A 16,650-nucleotide genomic window follows, 5' to 3' on the forward strand; every position below is an offset into this window, starting at 1 on the left:
AGCTTATTCCGAATGATCAGAGGTGGTTAATAAAACCCAAAAGAACTTCTAGAAGCAAATAGATATCGAAGGAAGTAGACTTTCTTCCTATAGAGTATGTAGATAAGAATCTTGATCAAATTTTTATTCAAAATAGATGGAACAAGATATGGGGCTCACTTCCAAATGTCTCTTTAGAGTTTTTGACCTTGACAGCACTTACATATAATAAGGATAAAATTCCGGTTAATAATATAAATTGTGATACATTCTTCAAATGAAAATGGAGATCAAAATTAGATTACAAGAAGATTAAAAGTAGGTGCATAAGTTGATATCTATTTCTCACCTAAAAGCTTTCTAGACACTCAGATAAGTGTTTTTAAAAAATATTTATTCATGTATTTTTTCCATATCATAAAATGTATACTCTAAGTTTAATACTGCGTGATTTAGAGAAACCCAAATAACTTGGACTATTTCCTATAAAACAACAAAAAATGAGGCACAGTCTACATTATATAGTGAAATGGTAGCAAGAAGAATGACAAACCTAAATTAGGGGTAAATATTCATTTTAATTTTTTTGGACAAATACTTTCAAATACAATTTTAAAAGATCAAATCAGCATTACAGATTCCAATTTAAATTCAACTTAATAAACACAATAAAGCATTTGAGTAGTTTTATTTTAAAATTATATGACACACTTGTTATTAACATATAAGGCATCAAGTGCCCTAAGAAAGAGCTCATAACCTTAGTAATTGCCCTTGAAAATATCAAAAAGCACATAATCAATGTCAAATTATTTTTGTTTGGTAAGAAAAGTAAAATTAAAAGCACGATGAGAACCACAGGGTACACACTGTAAATACACAATATGTAATAATTCATCTTTCTTTCTTACATGACATTTGTTTGGAGCCTGGCTAGGAAGCCTGAAGATGGCAGTGAAAAAATAGGGAGAGCTGTTCCTGAAACACAGGAGTGTTACCCAAACTTGAAACAAAGGAAGATACTCCCCATAGTCCCCTGAAATAAAATAACGATTCATGGTAAAATAATTTCCAAATATCTCACACTCTTATAAGTCTGAAATTGAGAAGTTAAAAATAAATCAATAAACATCTGTGGGAGGCTGAACAACCAAAACAGGTTTATAATAATTATGGCATCTCATTCTGAGGCTGATTCCAAATTCTTCATTCATGAGTTGTGAAAGACTTCTCTTCTTCTTAATGTCAACAGTAAGGCATGCCAAATTGCTATAATAAAATTATTCTAATGATAACTTTGGGTATTAAAGCTGTATAACTATAAAATATAGTCTGAATGTACATAGACTTGAGTGCACATAAATCTGTACACAAACATAAACCATGAGTACACTCAAGTGTAAGCCACAGATTTTTGAAATCAGTTTCATGTGTTTAAAATAACATCTTGCTTTTTACAGTGTCAATGTGTCAATGCACTAGGCAGGCAAATTATTTCCCAAGACTTATAAAATTTGGGAGAAGATATTATAGAATATTATGAATCATAAAATGATACAGCTAAAAATCAGCGGAAAGACAATGATATGTTAATTCTCTTTCTTAAGTACTCTTTTTCCACTAGGAAAAGCCACCAGTGAGAGTTCATTATAATCTTCTCATCATAGTCAATTTTTATGTCCAATTCTGGGAAAGGTTAAACCCATTACAGAGAACAGTAAGTATTGATAGTATTACATCTTGCTGTAATAGGTGAACCATTGGCAAAGGTTGTGATCTTTTCTGTCAGACCACATATTTTTGATGGCATTAATTGCTGCAATGAAATCTGACCTTCAGGTTGAAAAACCTTCTCCTGAGAGATACACATATAGAACGTTTTTTAAACTTTAGACAATTAATCCAAGTAAAGTTTTGCATACACCCACCATTGCACATGTGAAAGATGAAGACCAAAATGTTCACATGCTCCTGCCTAGAAGTTTTGCTTGTCGGAAAGAGGTTAAAAAAAAGTAGAGCCATTGGGTCCAGGCTTTTTAATTCTCGGTGTTTAACTAGCATGGTGCTCAGTCACTCATTTATCAGGATTAAGTCACCCCTTATTCTGGGGGACTGAGGTAAAGGCACACATAAGTTTGGTAGCACAGTCTCTTTTCAGAAGTTGTACCTTGAAGGGCATGTCCCAGCACTGGTCCAGTTGGGTCCCTAAAACAAGTAAGTATGAGGGAGATGGACTCATATTTTAAGCAGACAGCAAAGCATTTGATATCAAGGCAAGTAACTTGATAGTACAAAATAAAGGGTTATAGCAGTCATGCGGGTAAAAGCAACCATGGCCTCCAAGAATTTCATGGTTCCAAGCAGTCTTGTCTTCCTCTAAACTATAAATCAACTATGCAGTGGGGAACATGAAGAAAAGCTGTTCTTTACATGAGAGTCCAGTACATCTTATTACGTGATCTGCTTTAAGAGCTCCCAATGGGTGGAAAGGACACACAGCACTGCAAAGAAAACTCTTTGCAAACTCTACCACTAACAGTTTAAGGTGCTCTAAAAAGAACTGGCTTATAAAGATATTAGGAGCCTTAAATCATCCATCAGCAGCATGTAGATCCCAGTAATAAAGGAGAAAGACAGGTTTCTTTCTGTAACTCACCCCATTGGTCCATACTGCTGAAAGATGAGCTGTCTTTTCATTGAGATTAGGAAGATGACTCTGAGTTTAGATTTCTAAAACCATGTAAATAAGCTAAAGACCTAGAACCACTGAAAAACGTTTTTCTTCCCTAGGTCTAGCAATAAAAACTTTTATAGGTAACAACCAGCACCATGTTGAAGAGACAGATGGAAGGTCATAAATCTCCATGAAGGATGCAAGACCAACACCATAGCTATTATATGCCCAATGTCTGTAGAATGTATCCCCTGGTCTTGCCAAAGTACCTCTAGAGCCAAAAACACTCTTTGTCAAATTGGGAACAACAGGAGATAAAGCGCATGGCTTTTCTTTGCCTGTGTTACCATCGTTTTAAATTCAAGTAATCTTCATATTGAATTCAGGCACTGCCAGGATGGATAAACCAAATACCCAGTGAAAAGTCGATTAAGGTAAGTATCTGAATAATGTCACCACAGCCCAAAAGGAGTCATTCAGATGATGTTCTAAATCATGTAATGTGTAATGGTTTGCCCTCAGATAAGCAGAACCTTAAAAGAGATGTGCTCTGTATGTTAGCAGATTTAAACAATGTTGAAATATGCATTTACATACCACATTTCAATTTTAAATTTTAAAGAAAATTATAGAGTTCTGGGGAAAAGAAAGGAAATGTATTTTGACTTGTTAGGTCTTTTCCTTCCCTGTTGAATTTTTTTTTTTTTTTCCAAAATGGCATTTTTCAAAATGTTGCCTCTAGATCACATCTATATTATTTTGTAGTCCTGCAAGACTCATTAAATGCTTCCATATGAAAAGCTTTATCATCAAGTGAAAAGACTTCCTAACACTTGATTCCCAAACTCCTCTTCCTTCATAAACTGAAAACCGATTCCACATTAATTCAGTTTAGTTTGCCATTTGGCTAGTTAATCCAGTTTCACAAATAAATAAAAACAAAACTCAGTTGATCTCATTTAGCTTCTATGAATAAACATTAGTTTTTTCTTTAATGCCTTCTCTCTTTTTTTTTAATGCCTTCTTTTTTTAACACACAGCTCAGACCTACTCACTCAGCAGATCGTTTCCTTCTTATCTCAACATCATCCAAAGTGGATCCTTAAGCAGGCTAGAGCTGGACTTAAAAACCTTCAGAATATAAAACTTATACCACTGGTAAGGCAGCCTCAACAAAAATCATGAAATGAGACTCCCAGTAAAACAAAGTTTGTTGAAAAAGCACAAGGAAACAGCAATGGAAAGCAAAAATCATGTTTATGTCATCTCAATTCTTTCTTTTCAGTAATCAGTATTGCTCTACAACATAAGGCAATTAACTACATCTAGCTTCCTGATTCTCATATAATTTCTCATTTTTACCTAATAATTCTTTCATATACCCACCCTCTCTTTTTGCTATCTTCTGAGTCTCCCTTTTTGTATTTCACCTCAACCCTTAGTCATATGCAGCATACCGCACTCATCAAATCAATCTCTGATACCCATGAGAGCTCATTCACATAAATATCCTGATTCACACATTTTGCCAAAATCACCCATGTATTCCACAGTTGTCCACAACAACACAAACTTCAGACATTTGAAATAGCCTTTAAAAATCTACAAAGAAATCACTTTCTTAATTCCTCATTCCTGCTGTCTCATACCAATTCCCAGCTCCTGTCCTCTTTAAGAATGACCCCCTGATCCTGTTAATGCAATCATGGACGTTACGACAACTCCTACAGCACAGGTTGCAAAAACCTCCAGGCAGAGTTGCAAGATGTAAGGTATTTCTGAGGCTGCATTTCCCATGCCTTTTCTGAATCGTCACCATAATGAGGCGGCATGTCACTGTGAACACCCAGTGCATGTCTTGCACAGTGAGCACCTTGCTCATCATGCTGCTCTTAGAGAAGAGTTTGTGCTTTATGAGGCAAGAGTTCACAGTTACTGAATGACACCTAGACCACTGTGAGTGGGAGGTGAGTTCTGACGATGACTACAGTCCCCATTAAATCAGTGTATTTAATCTTTCCTTTTCTTTTCTGTCTTTTTTTTTTTTGGCTTTAGGCTTAAGGACTGCTGCTACATGAGGAAAGCGCTTGTTGCTTAGCCTAGAGCAAGTGATACAGCCTGCTAGGCACAATCCCCAAAAGTCTAGCTGCAATTCTATTGGTGGTTTTCCCCAAACAGCAGTAACAAGATGTCACCTGGAAGCACACCAGAGCCAATCATGACTCAGGCCTGCCTAGATGTTTAGATGTCTGGAAATATATTTAAAATGTTTCACGCCTTGCCTCTTTGGTGTGAGAACCAGCGGACTTCAAGAGCACAGATAGCCAATATGATGGCAAAATCACAAAATATAAAATTTATATCAGTAACTAATTTGACTTCATTTTAAAAAAGAGCATGTGACCCTGGCTAATGCCTGGCACTAACACTGTGGTTTAAATTCACATTGGTCTTACAATGATTTACATAATTTTCTTTTATTAGAAAGTTTATCCCAATGACTTAATTACCATTTTTGAATACAGGAATAATTTCAAACATAACATTTTTTACAGTAAGAAAAGCCCAACATCCTCAAACTTCAAAATATTCAAACTAAAAATTCCATATTTTAGTGTTTAGCCAAATTACAAGAACGATAATTTAGCAAGAAAATGGATAAGCACCTTTGAGAATTAAACGTAAGCCTTATTATTGATTAGTGCTTAGTTCTTTTTCACAAAATAGATTAGCAATTGATCCTACTGTGTGTAGGACCACCTAGTGTCCAAAGAATAACATCACATATCTGTGTAAAAGAAATAATTTGTATACTGGGTCATTAGAAATATTTTTCTATCGAAGTAGAAGTTCTTGGCCATTACAGATTAATTAGCCTTCAGCGCTTCAGAAGGACAGGTGTGGCTGGTTGTGGTTTCTTACACCTCTTACATGGCTTTTCTTCTAAATAGAAGACACAAGGAGAACAAAAACACTCACTGGCTGTTGATTTGTGAAATAAACTTTTCTTGCCAGGCAAATAAATTGCACTGTGAATTTTTATAAATTAACTTCTTTTTTCATATTACAAAATGCCAAGGCAGACTCTCAAGATATTCACAACCAGAATTAACTCTGTACAGCGAGCGCATCTTCCTCTACCAAGGACAGTTCCAGAATGTTTTCATTCGTGCTGGTTTTCATCCTGAAGTTGAAAGAACCATAGAGTTTTGCAGACTCTTTGGAAGAGGCAAATCTGTTTCGACGATAGAGCTCCCCCTTCCACATGGACATCATTAGCAAGCAGGACAGGACGACACCCCCCAGCGTGAGGAGGCAGAGCCCTGCAATCACACAGCGGTCCAGGTGAGCCCCCAGCCTCGCACTCTCCTTCTCCAGGCGCTCCATCTCCCGGGCTGCCACAGTGTTGGGGTCCACAGTCACTTCTCGTGGGACGATGTAAGAGATAATCACCAGCAGGATCCCGGTGACCAAGAACAAGATGGCGCTGATGAAACCATAGTCTATAGACTTCCCTGAAGACGTGGCTTCTGAACTTGCATCGTCCTCCTCTTCAGATATCAAAGATATGGCAGCCTCTTGGGACCACTCATTTGGATTTTCCCAGCCAAGCTCCCCAGGGTGATTATGCCCTTTTGCTGATGGCGAGCTCCGGTTCTGCTGCTCCAAGTTAATGTTTTTGTCCACATAGGTAAAAGAAGTTTCTAATTCCTGGCTGCAGCAGTTACAGACTTTCCGTTCCGCTGTTATTTGGTTGTTGCCTGAGTGGAGAGGTCCTGGTGGAAAGGTGTCTGGCTGAAGAGTACTGTTTTGCAGAGAGGAGGAGGGTGATGCTGGAGAAGAACTAAGTTTAGACCCTTGCATCTCAGTTGCTCTTGGAGTGGATGCACACTGTCTCTGACAGCAGAGAGCAGCTCTCGTGGCTGCTGTATCTGCCTGGTCACCAGGCAGCCCTCTTGAACTCCAGTCCCTAGCATCCCAGAGGTCTGCCTGGTTGCTCTTCTTAGCAAGGTAGTGGAGCTCCATGAGAGCTAGTCAGACATCCCCCAGCAGCTTCCGGAAAGTCTGCCAATAGCAACAGAATTAAATGAGAACCCAACAGAAGCTAAGGTTGTACTTCCAGGAGTGTTGCTCCTGGGGTCCCCATTTCCTTCACAGCTGCACCTGTTTAGCCCCTTTTCCACCTCAAACAGGCAAAAGAAGGGAGGGGATACCTAGTGGCAGGAAAGTGTAGAGAGGGCAAATGCTCTCACTTGTCATCGTGATTAACACTGAGAAACTTAGGTCAGGGTAGAAAGGCGCATGGAGGAAGTGGCAGTGTCTATTGAGAAATAATACTGCCATCACCAAGCCAAATTTATCCAAGGACTCACACATTCCTGCAAAAGGATCCCTCAAACGAGAAGGCAGGTTTCCTGTAAAAAGACAAATGAGAAAGGCAAGAGCCCTTTAGAGCAGAGCTGCCGATTTTCTGGACGACTTGGGGAAGTATAGACTTCTTAATTCAATTAGACTGTAAGTGTTTACATTCTCCCTAGTTCAGAACAGATTCTAATACAGATTAGCTTTAGAGCATCACCATGAGTGAACGACTATACCCCATTATCAGCTGGGCAGGAACTCAGCATTTTGATTCCGTAGCTCTGAAGTAGATGAAAAAGGCCAGCTTAATCAGCCACCTCAGCTAACCTTATACCTCATACATCCAATGACCCTTGTCACACAGCCCTGTATTTACAAGACCATATGCTGCTTATTCACTGTGCTTCTACTCAGCCCGATTCCCTCACTGCTCCACGGGGGAAGCATGTTCTGGACCCCAAAGCATATAGGCAACAGACCTTACTGCAATCCCTGCAAAATACAGTGGGCCAACCCACTCCTTCACACATACACCTGCCTGCTCCAGTTGCAGGATCTGTTACTCCCGTTCCCTGGGTCTGTATTCCTCCCTCTCTGCATGCTTTGCTACCACACATGCACAAGAAATTGACCATCGGAATAGTTTTACAAACCCAATCTAGAAGTGAACTGAAAATAAAAGACAAACTATAAACCCACAGAGTAAGAGTTCTGTAGAGGTAAATAGATGAGAAGCTATATCCAAAGTTACCTCTGGAATTTTATAAACATGTCACTCCTCACCCCCCACTGCATCAAGGGGCATTTCTGGGAGAGAACTTTGGTTTGAGCAGAAAACCATCTGCCTATCTTTCTCTGCCTCTGCCATATTTCCAGGGAATAAAAATTCACCTTCCACTATCATTAAATAGAGAGATTTTAACCAAAGGCTCCTTTTATTTTGCTTCCAAATCCAGGGTGATAATTGATTTAGTCAACGGCTTGAGGCTTCTTATGATTCAAAATCCACAGCTCCAAAGCTGGTAACAGAAGCACAGGCAAGGGTCACCTAAGGTCAACCTGGCAACTCAAAATATGGGAGAGGGAATCGACACGTTTTCTGCTACACACACGAGTTTGTTTAAAACAAAACAAAACAGAAAACGTTTTTCTCCTGTTATCGGAGTTTCTCTACAGTGAAAACAGCAAAAAAACAACAGGGCAAAAGAATCACTACTAAACTAGAACAAACCCCCACTAAAGAATCCCTCAATGAATGAAGTGATGGTAACGGGCTTCATCAATTACCGAGAACTCTTCTTCCAGTTTTCTCAGGCATTAGGGGCTCTGATTAACCTTTGGTACAATTAACTCATCACACTAGGCTACCTTGGATAAAATCAGCAGGGTTCTTTGAGACTTTCAATTTATAACAAAAGAGGAGAGAAATCCCCACTTAATTCCCTACGGCCGCCTCTACCTCTCTTTAAAGAAAAGCTACTCCCGCTTGTTCGCTTGTTCTACCGGAGGTATGTTAGCAGCGCAGTCGATTTCCTTTGCAGCTCCCTAATCCGGGGCTTCCATTCTCAGTGGAGAATGGATAATCCCAGGAGACCAGCTAAAGACTCTTTTCTTCCGTCCTCTCCCTCTTTTTCCTCTGATCTGCTTAAAAGCCCAGTTAACGACATTGCACCTTAAAGCGAGGGGACATGCACTTTCCCTCGTCCATCTGTCATCAATTAAAAGCATTAATATTTGCTTTACACTGACACAGACAAGGCTGGTCTCGGGGAGGCGACCTCTGGATGTGCTCTGTGCGAGCTGAGCCGGAAGACCGAGCCCCAAGCACCGGGCAGCGGTGCCCCCCGCAGGCGCCTAGGGATCCGGCGATCCATTTCTGGTGAACTCTGCGCCCACTGAGGGACTCGAGGTAGGGATGTGTCCGCCTAGTACAGGGAGACGAAGCAGACACCTGGGGCAGGGAGCGGGGATATGCGCTCCAGCTCCGCTAGGCTACAGAGCTCTCACCCTCGCACCCAAAGCCTCCTCCCCATCCTACTCCCCGCCACTCACCTTCTGCTTCGGCCACCCGGTGCTGCTCCAGCACCGCACGCTCTCCCGGCACGGCTCCCGGAGAAAGTCCCCCAATCACCAGCCGCCGCACTTGTAGCCTCTGCACGCCCGTCCGCTCCGTGGGGTGGGCAGCGCCCGCCGCGGAGGGGGGGGGGGGGGGGGGGGGGGGGGGGCGGGGCGGGGCGCTCCCGGAGCATCCCGGGAGTTGTAGGCCAGGGGCGGTCCCTGCATCCCTCCTGTTTCTGTCTCCTCCCACGCCTTCTGGGTTTTACCTTCCTGCGGATGAGTTCCCGCCATACCCTCTTACTCCTCCCCAGCACTTAAGAAGACAGCACTGTTTTCTAAGCTCAGAGTGGAGTTCCCTAGCCTCAGGTGTGGCCACAAGACTGTGAAAAGGAAAGTATATTTGGCTCCAAATGTGCCAGATAATTTGCATATTTTGTCTTTTTAATAGTTAAAACATATCTTCCAAGTAGATTTTATTAATCCTCATTTTACAGATGTGGAAACAGGCTCAGAGAGGGCAAGTGTCTCCTCCACAGTTACCAAGACCAACAGCAGCTTCTGAAATTGCATCCAGGAATCAGTTTGGAAAGTCAATGCATTTCTCACAAAATCAGAAGAAATGTGACCATTAAGGGTAAGAGATTGTCCCAGGTACCAGCACATCCCCTGTACTTAGCACAGTGGTATTCATTGAATGTATGAATAATAATGACGCAAAATAACAGTTAACATAAATAGCGCTTATTATTGTCAGGCTCTCTTCTAAGCACTACAGATACATTGTCTCATTTAATGGTCACAATATATTGTTAAAGTATTATAAAAAAAAATCCTCATTTTAACAGAAGAGGAAACTGAGTTACAAAGAAGTAGAATAATTTGCCCAATGTCAAACAACTAATACTTAGCAGAGGTGGGGGGATGAACACCAACAGATTCTAAGCATTATACTATATGGAATGAATGGAAGAAAGACCAGAAGGCCAGAATACAAGGTGTCAGGAATAAAGGAAATCTGAAGGTTGAATCTCCTGAATTGTGACTCTTAGGCTAGGACAAGGTAACTGTGTCATCAACCTCTTTCAACCAGAGTGGACTGCAACAGCCAACAGCCACTGAAAGCCCAGGGTATGTGTAGCTTATAGACAATCTCCAGTTTTCCAGCATCCTGTTGGGACAATTCTAGGGGAGCAAAAAAGGATTATAGTATGGATAGGCCGGGCACAATGGCTCACGCCTGTAATGCCAGCACTTTGGGAGGCCGAGGCGGGCAGATCACAAGGTCAGGAAATTGAGACCATCCTGGCCAACATGGTGAAACACCGTCTCTACTAAAATACAAAAAATTAGCCAGGCGTGGTGGCACGTGCCTGTAGTCCCAGCTACTTGGGAGGCTGAGGCAGGGAATCGCTTGAAGTCGGAGGCGGAGGTTGCAGTGAGAGGAGATCAAGCCACTGCACTCCAGCCTGGCGACAGAGCAAGACTCCGTCAAAAAAAAAGAAAGAAAGAAAGAAAGAAAGAAGGGATTATAGTATGTACGACATTTTGCTTGTAGCTCACATACTGTGGTTGCTTGCTTTCAAAAGAGACATCGATCTCCTTTAAAGACAATTATGTTGGTATTTCTTTACATTGAATAGAATCTATAGTCACACGATTACAGGAGTTCACAATCCTGCCTCTTTAAAATTATTTTCCCCCCATATGATTATGTTTGTAGCCAGTGAGGCCCATTTGTTGATAAACATGATAGATGTATTATGACTTCTCCTTTGCTTACCACACAGTTCTCCAGCATGAATATCTTTCCTCCACTGCCCTATTCCATCCACACTTCAAGGACTAGTTTATCAAGCCAAATCTACAGGGATGCAGTTCTTAGTACTACGTATGCAAAAAGAAATAAAGAGAGAAACTAAGGTGTAGAAGGAACTTGAATTTATGTTGACGAGGAAAAGCTGAAGGAACTTAGGCTATTAGCCATTGAAGAATACTGAGAGGAAACAATAAACTAGCTTTAAATATTCTAAAGTTTCTAAAAATAGAAGAATTCTATAGCATATTTAAAAGGGTAAAAGCAGAACAAATAACAATAATACTATTTTTTAGTGCTACTATGTTATCATCTTTAATTTTTACACCAACTTCACAAAAAGCAGTATTATTGCACCCGTTTTGCAATGTAGAAATTGAGGCTTGAAAAGATGTAGTTTCTTTTCCAAGGCCTGAAAACTAATATCTGGCAGAGCCAAGATTCTAACTTGGGTCTGTGTGATTCCAGAGACTTGATCTCTTTGCTGACACATTATACTGACCAATGCTTCACAATCTTTTTTACAGCAGAGTACACATAAGAGGTGATACTATTTATGGCAATGTAATCAACACAGGAGGTTCCTCATGCCCATAGTTCTGGGACTGTGGGTACTTCAGTCTCTGCAGGACAGCTTGGAGAGCTAAGGAAATAAGTAAATCAGCACACCTGTGACACACTGGTGTGCTGGAGGATGCCAAAGCACCGATCTGAGAAGCTCTGGATAGCACAATTAAATTAAAGAAGGAGGCTGATTTGAGGCTTAGTATAAGGAAGGACATTATTTCTAAAACTTTTAAATTGATGTCTCATGAAGGCAAATTCTCTGTTACTGGTGAGGATAAATAAAAAAAAAAAAAAAAAAAGGAGAGCCATTTTTTAGTGATTTCGTAGAAGGGATTCATCTAGTTGGATTAGAGGACCTCTGTGGTTCCCATGCTGAACTGATTTTAAGTTACTTTTTTTTCGTGAAGCCTTTTTCTTCCAAGGATTACACCTCCTATGAACTTTGCTGGGACTTGTCAGTACTGATGTGTTTGATATTTATCATCCACTGCTTTACGACATTTCTTGAATGGCTAGGTAGCCACTGCATGTGGTTTAACTTCTCGCTTAGGTGCCTAAATCTCTAAGGTAATCAATCATAAACTCCTTAAGGTCAGCATCTACATGCTGAAGACCTTACCTCCTGCAGAAAGTGCAGTATTTCTGTTTAGAAGGAAGATGACAAGACTGAACTGAAGACTCAAGATGATTACCTATGATAATACTTGACTATGTACATGTTCTTGAGCATTAAAAATATATCAATTCCATACCAACACTATAAGTCTATGTCTAAAAGTTTCCTGAAAATTGACCCAAGAAGCTTTTTCAAAAGCCTTTCTTGTTCAACATCCTCAACTTATTGTTACCCTTCTAATTGGCTTTCCAGTAGCATAATACGCTTTCTTTAATGCTGTCATTTTAGATAGAGTATTTTATGCTGTCATTTTAGAAGAGTATTTTATGCTGTCATTTTAGAAGAGTATTTCATGTATGTTTTATACTGATTTCTATGTGATCTCTCCAGATAAAATTTAAGTTCCTTGAGAACCAACATATTCTTTCTATTACTTTGAAGCTATATGTGAGCATGAAATAGTGCAATACATAGAAAACAGTAGTTCCTCAATATATGCTGATAAAACAATTCACAGTTGTAAAATGTTATTTAGAAACCTGCATAATGATTTTGGTCTTATATTAATTTTAATGTCTCACATTTTCCTGTTTACTTATACTCTGTTTCATGTGGGAGGAACAATCATTATTATACTAATTTAACCAGCTGAAAAATAAGAAAAATTCTGAGAAGTAAATTTATCATGTAAATCAAGGGTAGTGCTGGGACTTTTAACAACCAGCCTCTTATAATAATTACTGAGGATGCTTTCCAGTTTCTTTTTCTTCAATAATAATAAGAAGGACTGATTAGTAGACTTAGAATTATTATCATGAGGGGCTTGGTCTAGAGAGGTAAGAAATACATTTTTGGAATAGCCTGGAGGGAGGATCAGTCACTGAATAGGAATAGCATGAGGAATATGGCCCTATACCCCATACTGGTGCTAAGAATGAACGTGACCATAATTTAGAGAACGAAGATCTTGTTAATGAACAAGATTCTAGGAACAAAAAAAAAAAATAGTACTAAATTTGAAAGGTTTCCATTTAATAAGAATGCTTACAGTGGTCAAGCAGGCATGTTACCTAAATAAAGTGACTGAATACAGACAATAGGGATAGGGGAAGATTACCCAAGTTAAGAGCAAGTGCCTTTCCCAAAAGGGGCAGTATCCCCTAACTGTTCTACCTGAGTTTTGTCTTAAGTGAATTTAGACATTAATGAAAGTCAGATATCACAATTTTTTATTCAAAATCCAATATATTTTAAACCCTTAATGGGTCAGAGAAAAAAAATTTATTGGCAACATTTGTTTCCAGTATAACAGACTAGGTAATTTAGACCTACACACTGCTGAGGATAAGTAGAAAATCTTAACAAAATATATAAAAGTCACTTGATGGAAGGCATAAAAAGTTAACAAGATAGAGAAAAATTACTGGATTAAGATGCAGAGAAGGAGAAAATCTCAGAAAGACAAGTCAGGATCTTGGAACTTCTTTTTAGTTGGGGATGTTACATGAGAGAGGACAGTTTAGCGCAAAAGGCTAAGAAGAGTGGGGATTAGGGTCTTGAACTCACCAAGGGAAGAGGCCATAGTGAATCTGCTCCATTCCCTGAACATTGGGTTGGAATCCTGAAAGGTTGCATCTCAGCAGTGTGTTATATAGGCCCTCACAGGGCATGCATCTCAGTTTGTGAATATCTCAATTTCTAATATTTAACCAAGGTGACTTCAGAGTGCTAAGATACCAGGTACCTGGCTGAAGAAAGTAGACTCAGTCTCTGAAAAAATACAGCATCATCTCAAACCAATTTTACCAACAATTTTGCAAATACACTGATACAATAAAAAATAACCATGGAAAAAAAGCCAATCTATAAATGTCACATATTGTATGATTCCCTGTAAATATAACATTTTCAAAATGCCAAAACTATAGAGATGGAGAGCAGATTAGTGGTTGTCAGGGGTTAGAGATGGTGGGAGGTGAGAGGGTGGGTGTGGCTATAAAGAGATACCATGAGGGAGCTTTTTGCGATGATGGAAAAGTTCTGTATCTTGAATAAAAAGTGTACAAGGGGTATCCAGAAGGCCAATATGTATATAGAAAGAGACACAGAATAATCAGTCGTAAGAAAAATGTAATTTAAAACCACAGTAAAATAGCACATCACGCGCACTAGAATGGATGAAGTGGCAAAATAACTGGCAATCCCAAGTTTCGGTAAGGCATAGAGTTACTAGAACCTTATACACTGGTGGTAGGAATGTAAATTGGTATAACCACTTTGGAACATTTTTGCATTATCCACAAAAGTTAACTATGATGCAACAATTCTACTTCTAGATGCACACTCAACAGAAATGCACACACAGGCACCAAGACGTGCAAGAAAATGTCCACCAACAACAGGATAGAGAAATAAATTGTAGAATATTTATACACAGGAGTAATATGTAGTGAAGGAGCTACAGTTACATGCAACTAAATGGATGGATCTCACAAATAAAGGGTATAGATGAAATATTTTTGTGTTTATGGGGCCTTCTGAGCAAATTCGGCTGAAACCTGGGATCCTGAAACCTAGGCTAAGAGCAAGCATTGAAAGTTAGTTAACATCCACAAAATTAATGAGGGAACTGGAAAGAGATTTGCCTAACTCTAGAGGTAGACATTAAATGGGGAATGAGGCCCAGGATCTTAGAGACATTTCTACGTCAAAAAAACTGGAGACACTTGGGTGCATTCGGCTTTGAAGAAATGTATTTATATTTGAAACATTTAGAGAATCCAAAATTATTGCTTCCAAGGAACAAAGATTTTTTTTCTTTTGGGGACAGGGTGAAAAGATAGTGTTCTCTTGCTTCTATATGTAAACAGACTAAATTATTTTTTCTCTTGTTTCTCATCTGTGATACAAACTTAAAAGTTTGTATGCCTAAGACATCTGATCTGGCTTTCATTGTGTTGTACCAAGTGTAAGAATTGGGATCCAGAGGACCGTGTAGTCATTATTTGCTTTTAAGTAAATAATCTGTTTCTTATCCAACACCATGTGTACATTCAAGATAAAATTAATAAATATGAATATTAAAAACACACAACAATAAAGCTGAAGAAAAGAAGCTAGCTACTAAAAAATACACAATGTGCAATTATATTGCATAATTTCATTGATATTTAGTTAGTTAAGAGGCAAACTATACCAAAGTATTTGGAGATGTTAGTGAAACAATAAAGAAAAGCAAGAATGCAGTTACCATAAATGTCAAGAGGTAGGTTGCCTTTGTAAGAGAAGAAAAGAGTAGTGATTCTGAGAAGACTAAGGGGAGGCTTCTGAGACACTGGCACTGTTCTATTTCTTGACCTGGGTGTGTTTACAAGGGTGTTCTCTTTGAGTTAAATTACTGCAGGTGACCCTCTTTATTTCATGTACTTTTCTATATGCAGTTATTAATGATAAAAAGCTGTTGGATTGGATCCAACTGTTGGAGTGGATTCAGGTTCCAAACACCTGATTTGCAATCTCTGCATTAAAGGTTTATATCAAAATCTAAGGGTTCTGTTTTACCTTAAGAAGAACCTGAAGATAGTTTTCTCTGGCTTACCTTCACCTGGCATCTTGCTATGCATGGCAGGGTGGGGAGTGTACAAAGGTATGCTATTCAGATTCTCCCAAAACACTTACAACATTAGGATTTAAAGTAATCCGAGCACTGATATCTCAAAATTAAAAATATGGAAATATTTCATGTCTAATATTTTGTATATAAACTTTATGACACCTTTAGAAAGCACAATATGGGGAGAATATTGGATATTGGTGGAAGGATTTAGGTCTGCTGGTTGCATAAAGATCCTGTTGTCTTTAGGCCACAGATTTCCTTTATAATTAAACTTACTAGAAACAAGACTGCATTCACTGACCCTAATCTTGTACCTTCATTTTCTTTTTAATCTACTGTTGCTGTTAGGGTCCATGTTAATTTAATTAAGTAAAAAACACAAGTTGACAGCTATGGGTTGAATCTGATCTAAATACATGGTTTTATTGGTGCATTGAGTTGTCACAATTTATTTAGGTATTTATCAAATTTGGAAATTTGGAAGATTTGAGAAACCTATTTGGATTTCTGGTTTCTCTTGAATTATATGAAAAATTCTGAAACAGTGGACCTCACTTTTGTATGTTAACAATTAACTAGAGCTTAGTAGGTTTTGCACTCTGTAGATGGGACATAAAGTATCCAGATTTTCATGGTTCTCACCGTTAACTTATATCTGGCTCAGTTCTCCTACTACTTAGTTTTGTAGATATGTGGGTTTGCTACCAGTGCCTTAACAGTAAGTCTCCAGAGTGAGGTATCTCACATGAGGCAAAATCAATAACAGCCTTCCGTGCACTCTTCTGCTATCTCCTTTCCCAACTCTTGGCCAATGCTTTTCTTCCACATTCACTCTTGATTGATGTGTTTTTATTATATTTAGCCTTTTTTGGCTTGGCATTTTTGATATCTGCTGTATATTTCCTGAGTACCCTTCCATTCGCTGATTTAAATGACTGCTTGCTGCTCACCTCTTGACATGACCT

At 39.1% G+C, this 16,650-nt stretch overlaps 1 protein-coding gene across 1 annotated transcript; it reads right to left on the reverse strand.

Moving 5' to 3' along the window:
• Positions 1-5,114: 5,114 nt before the first annotated feature.
• TMEM74 (transmembrane protein 74) lies at positions 5,115-9,210 on the reverse strand. The gene is made up of 2 exons (XM_025394564.1): positions 9,068-9,210; positions 5,115-6,718 (listed from the first exon to the last, which is right to left on the reverse strand). Exon 2 carries the CDS (start codon positions 6,677-6,679, stop codon positions 5,762-5,764), a length of 918 nt encoding a protein of 305 aa, XP_025250349.1. The 5' UTR covers positions 6,680-6,718; positions 9,068-9,210; the 3' UTR covers positions 5,115-5,761.
• Between the last annotated feature and the right edge of the window lie 7,440 nt (positions 9,211-16,650).

The sequence above is a fragment of the Theropithecus gelada genome, chromosome 8 (assembly GCF_003255815.1).
Source record: "Theropithecus gelada isolate Dixy chromosome 8, Tgel_1.0, whole genome shotgun sequence".
Classification (NCBI taxonomy): domain Eukaryota; kingdom Metazoa; phylum Chordata; class Mammalia; order Primates; family Cercopithecidae; genus Theropithecus; species Theropithecus gelada.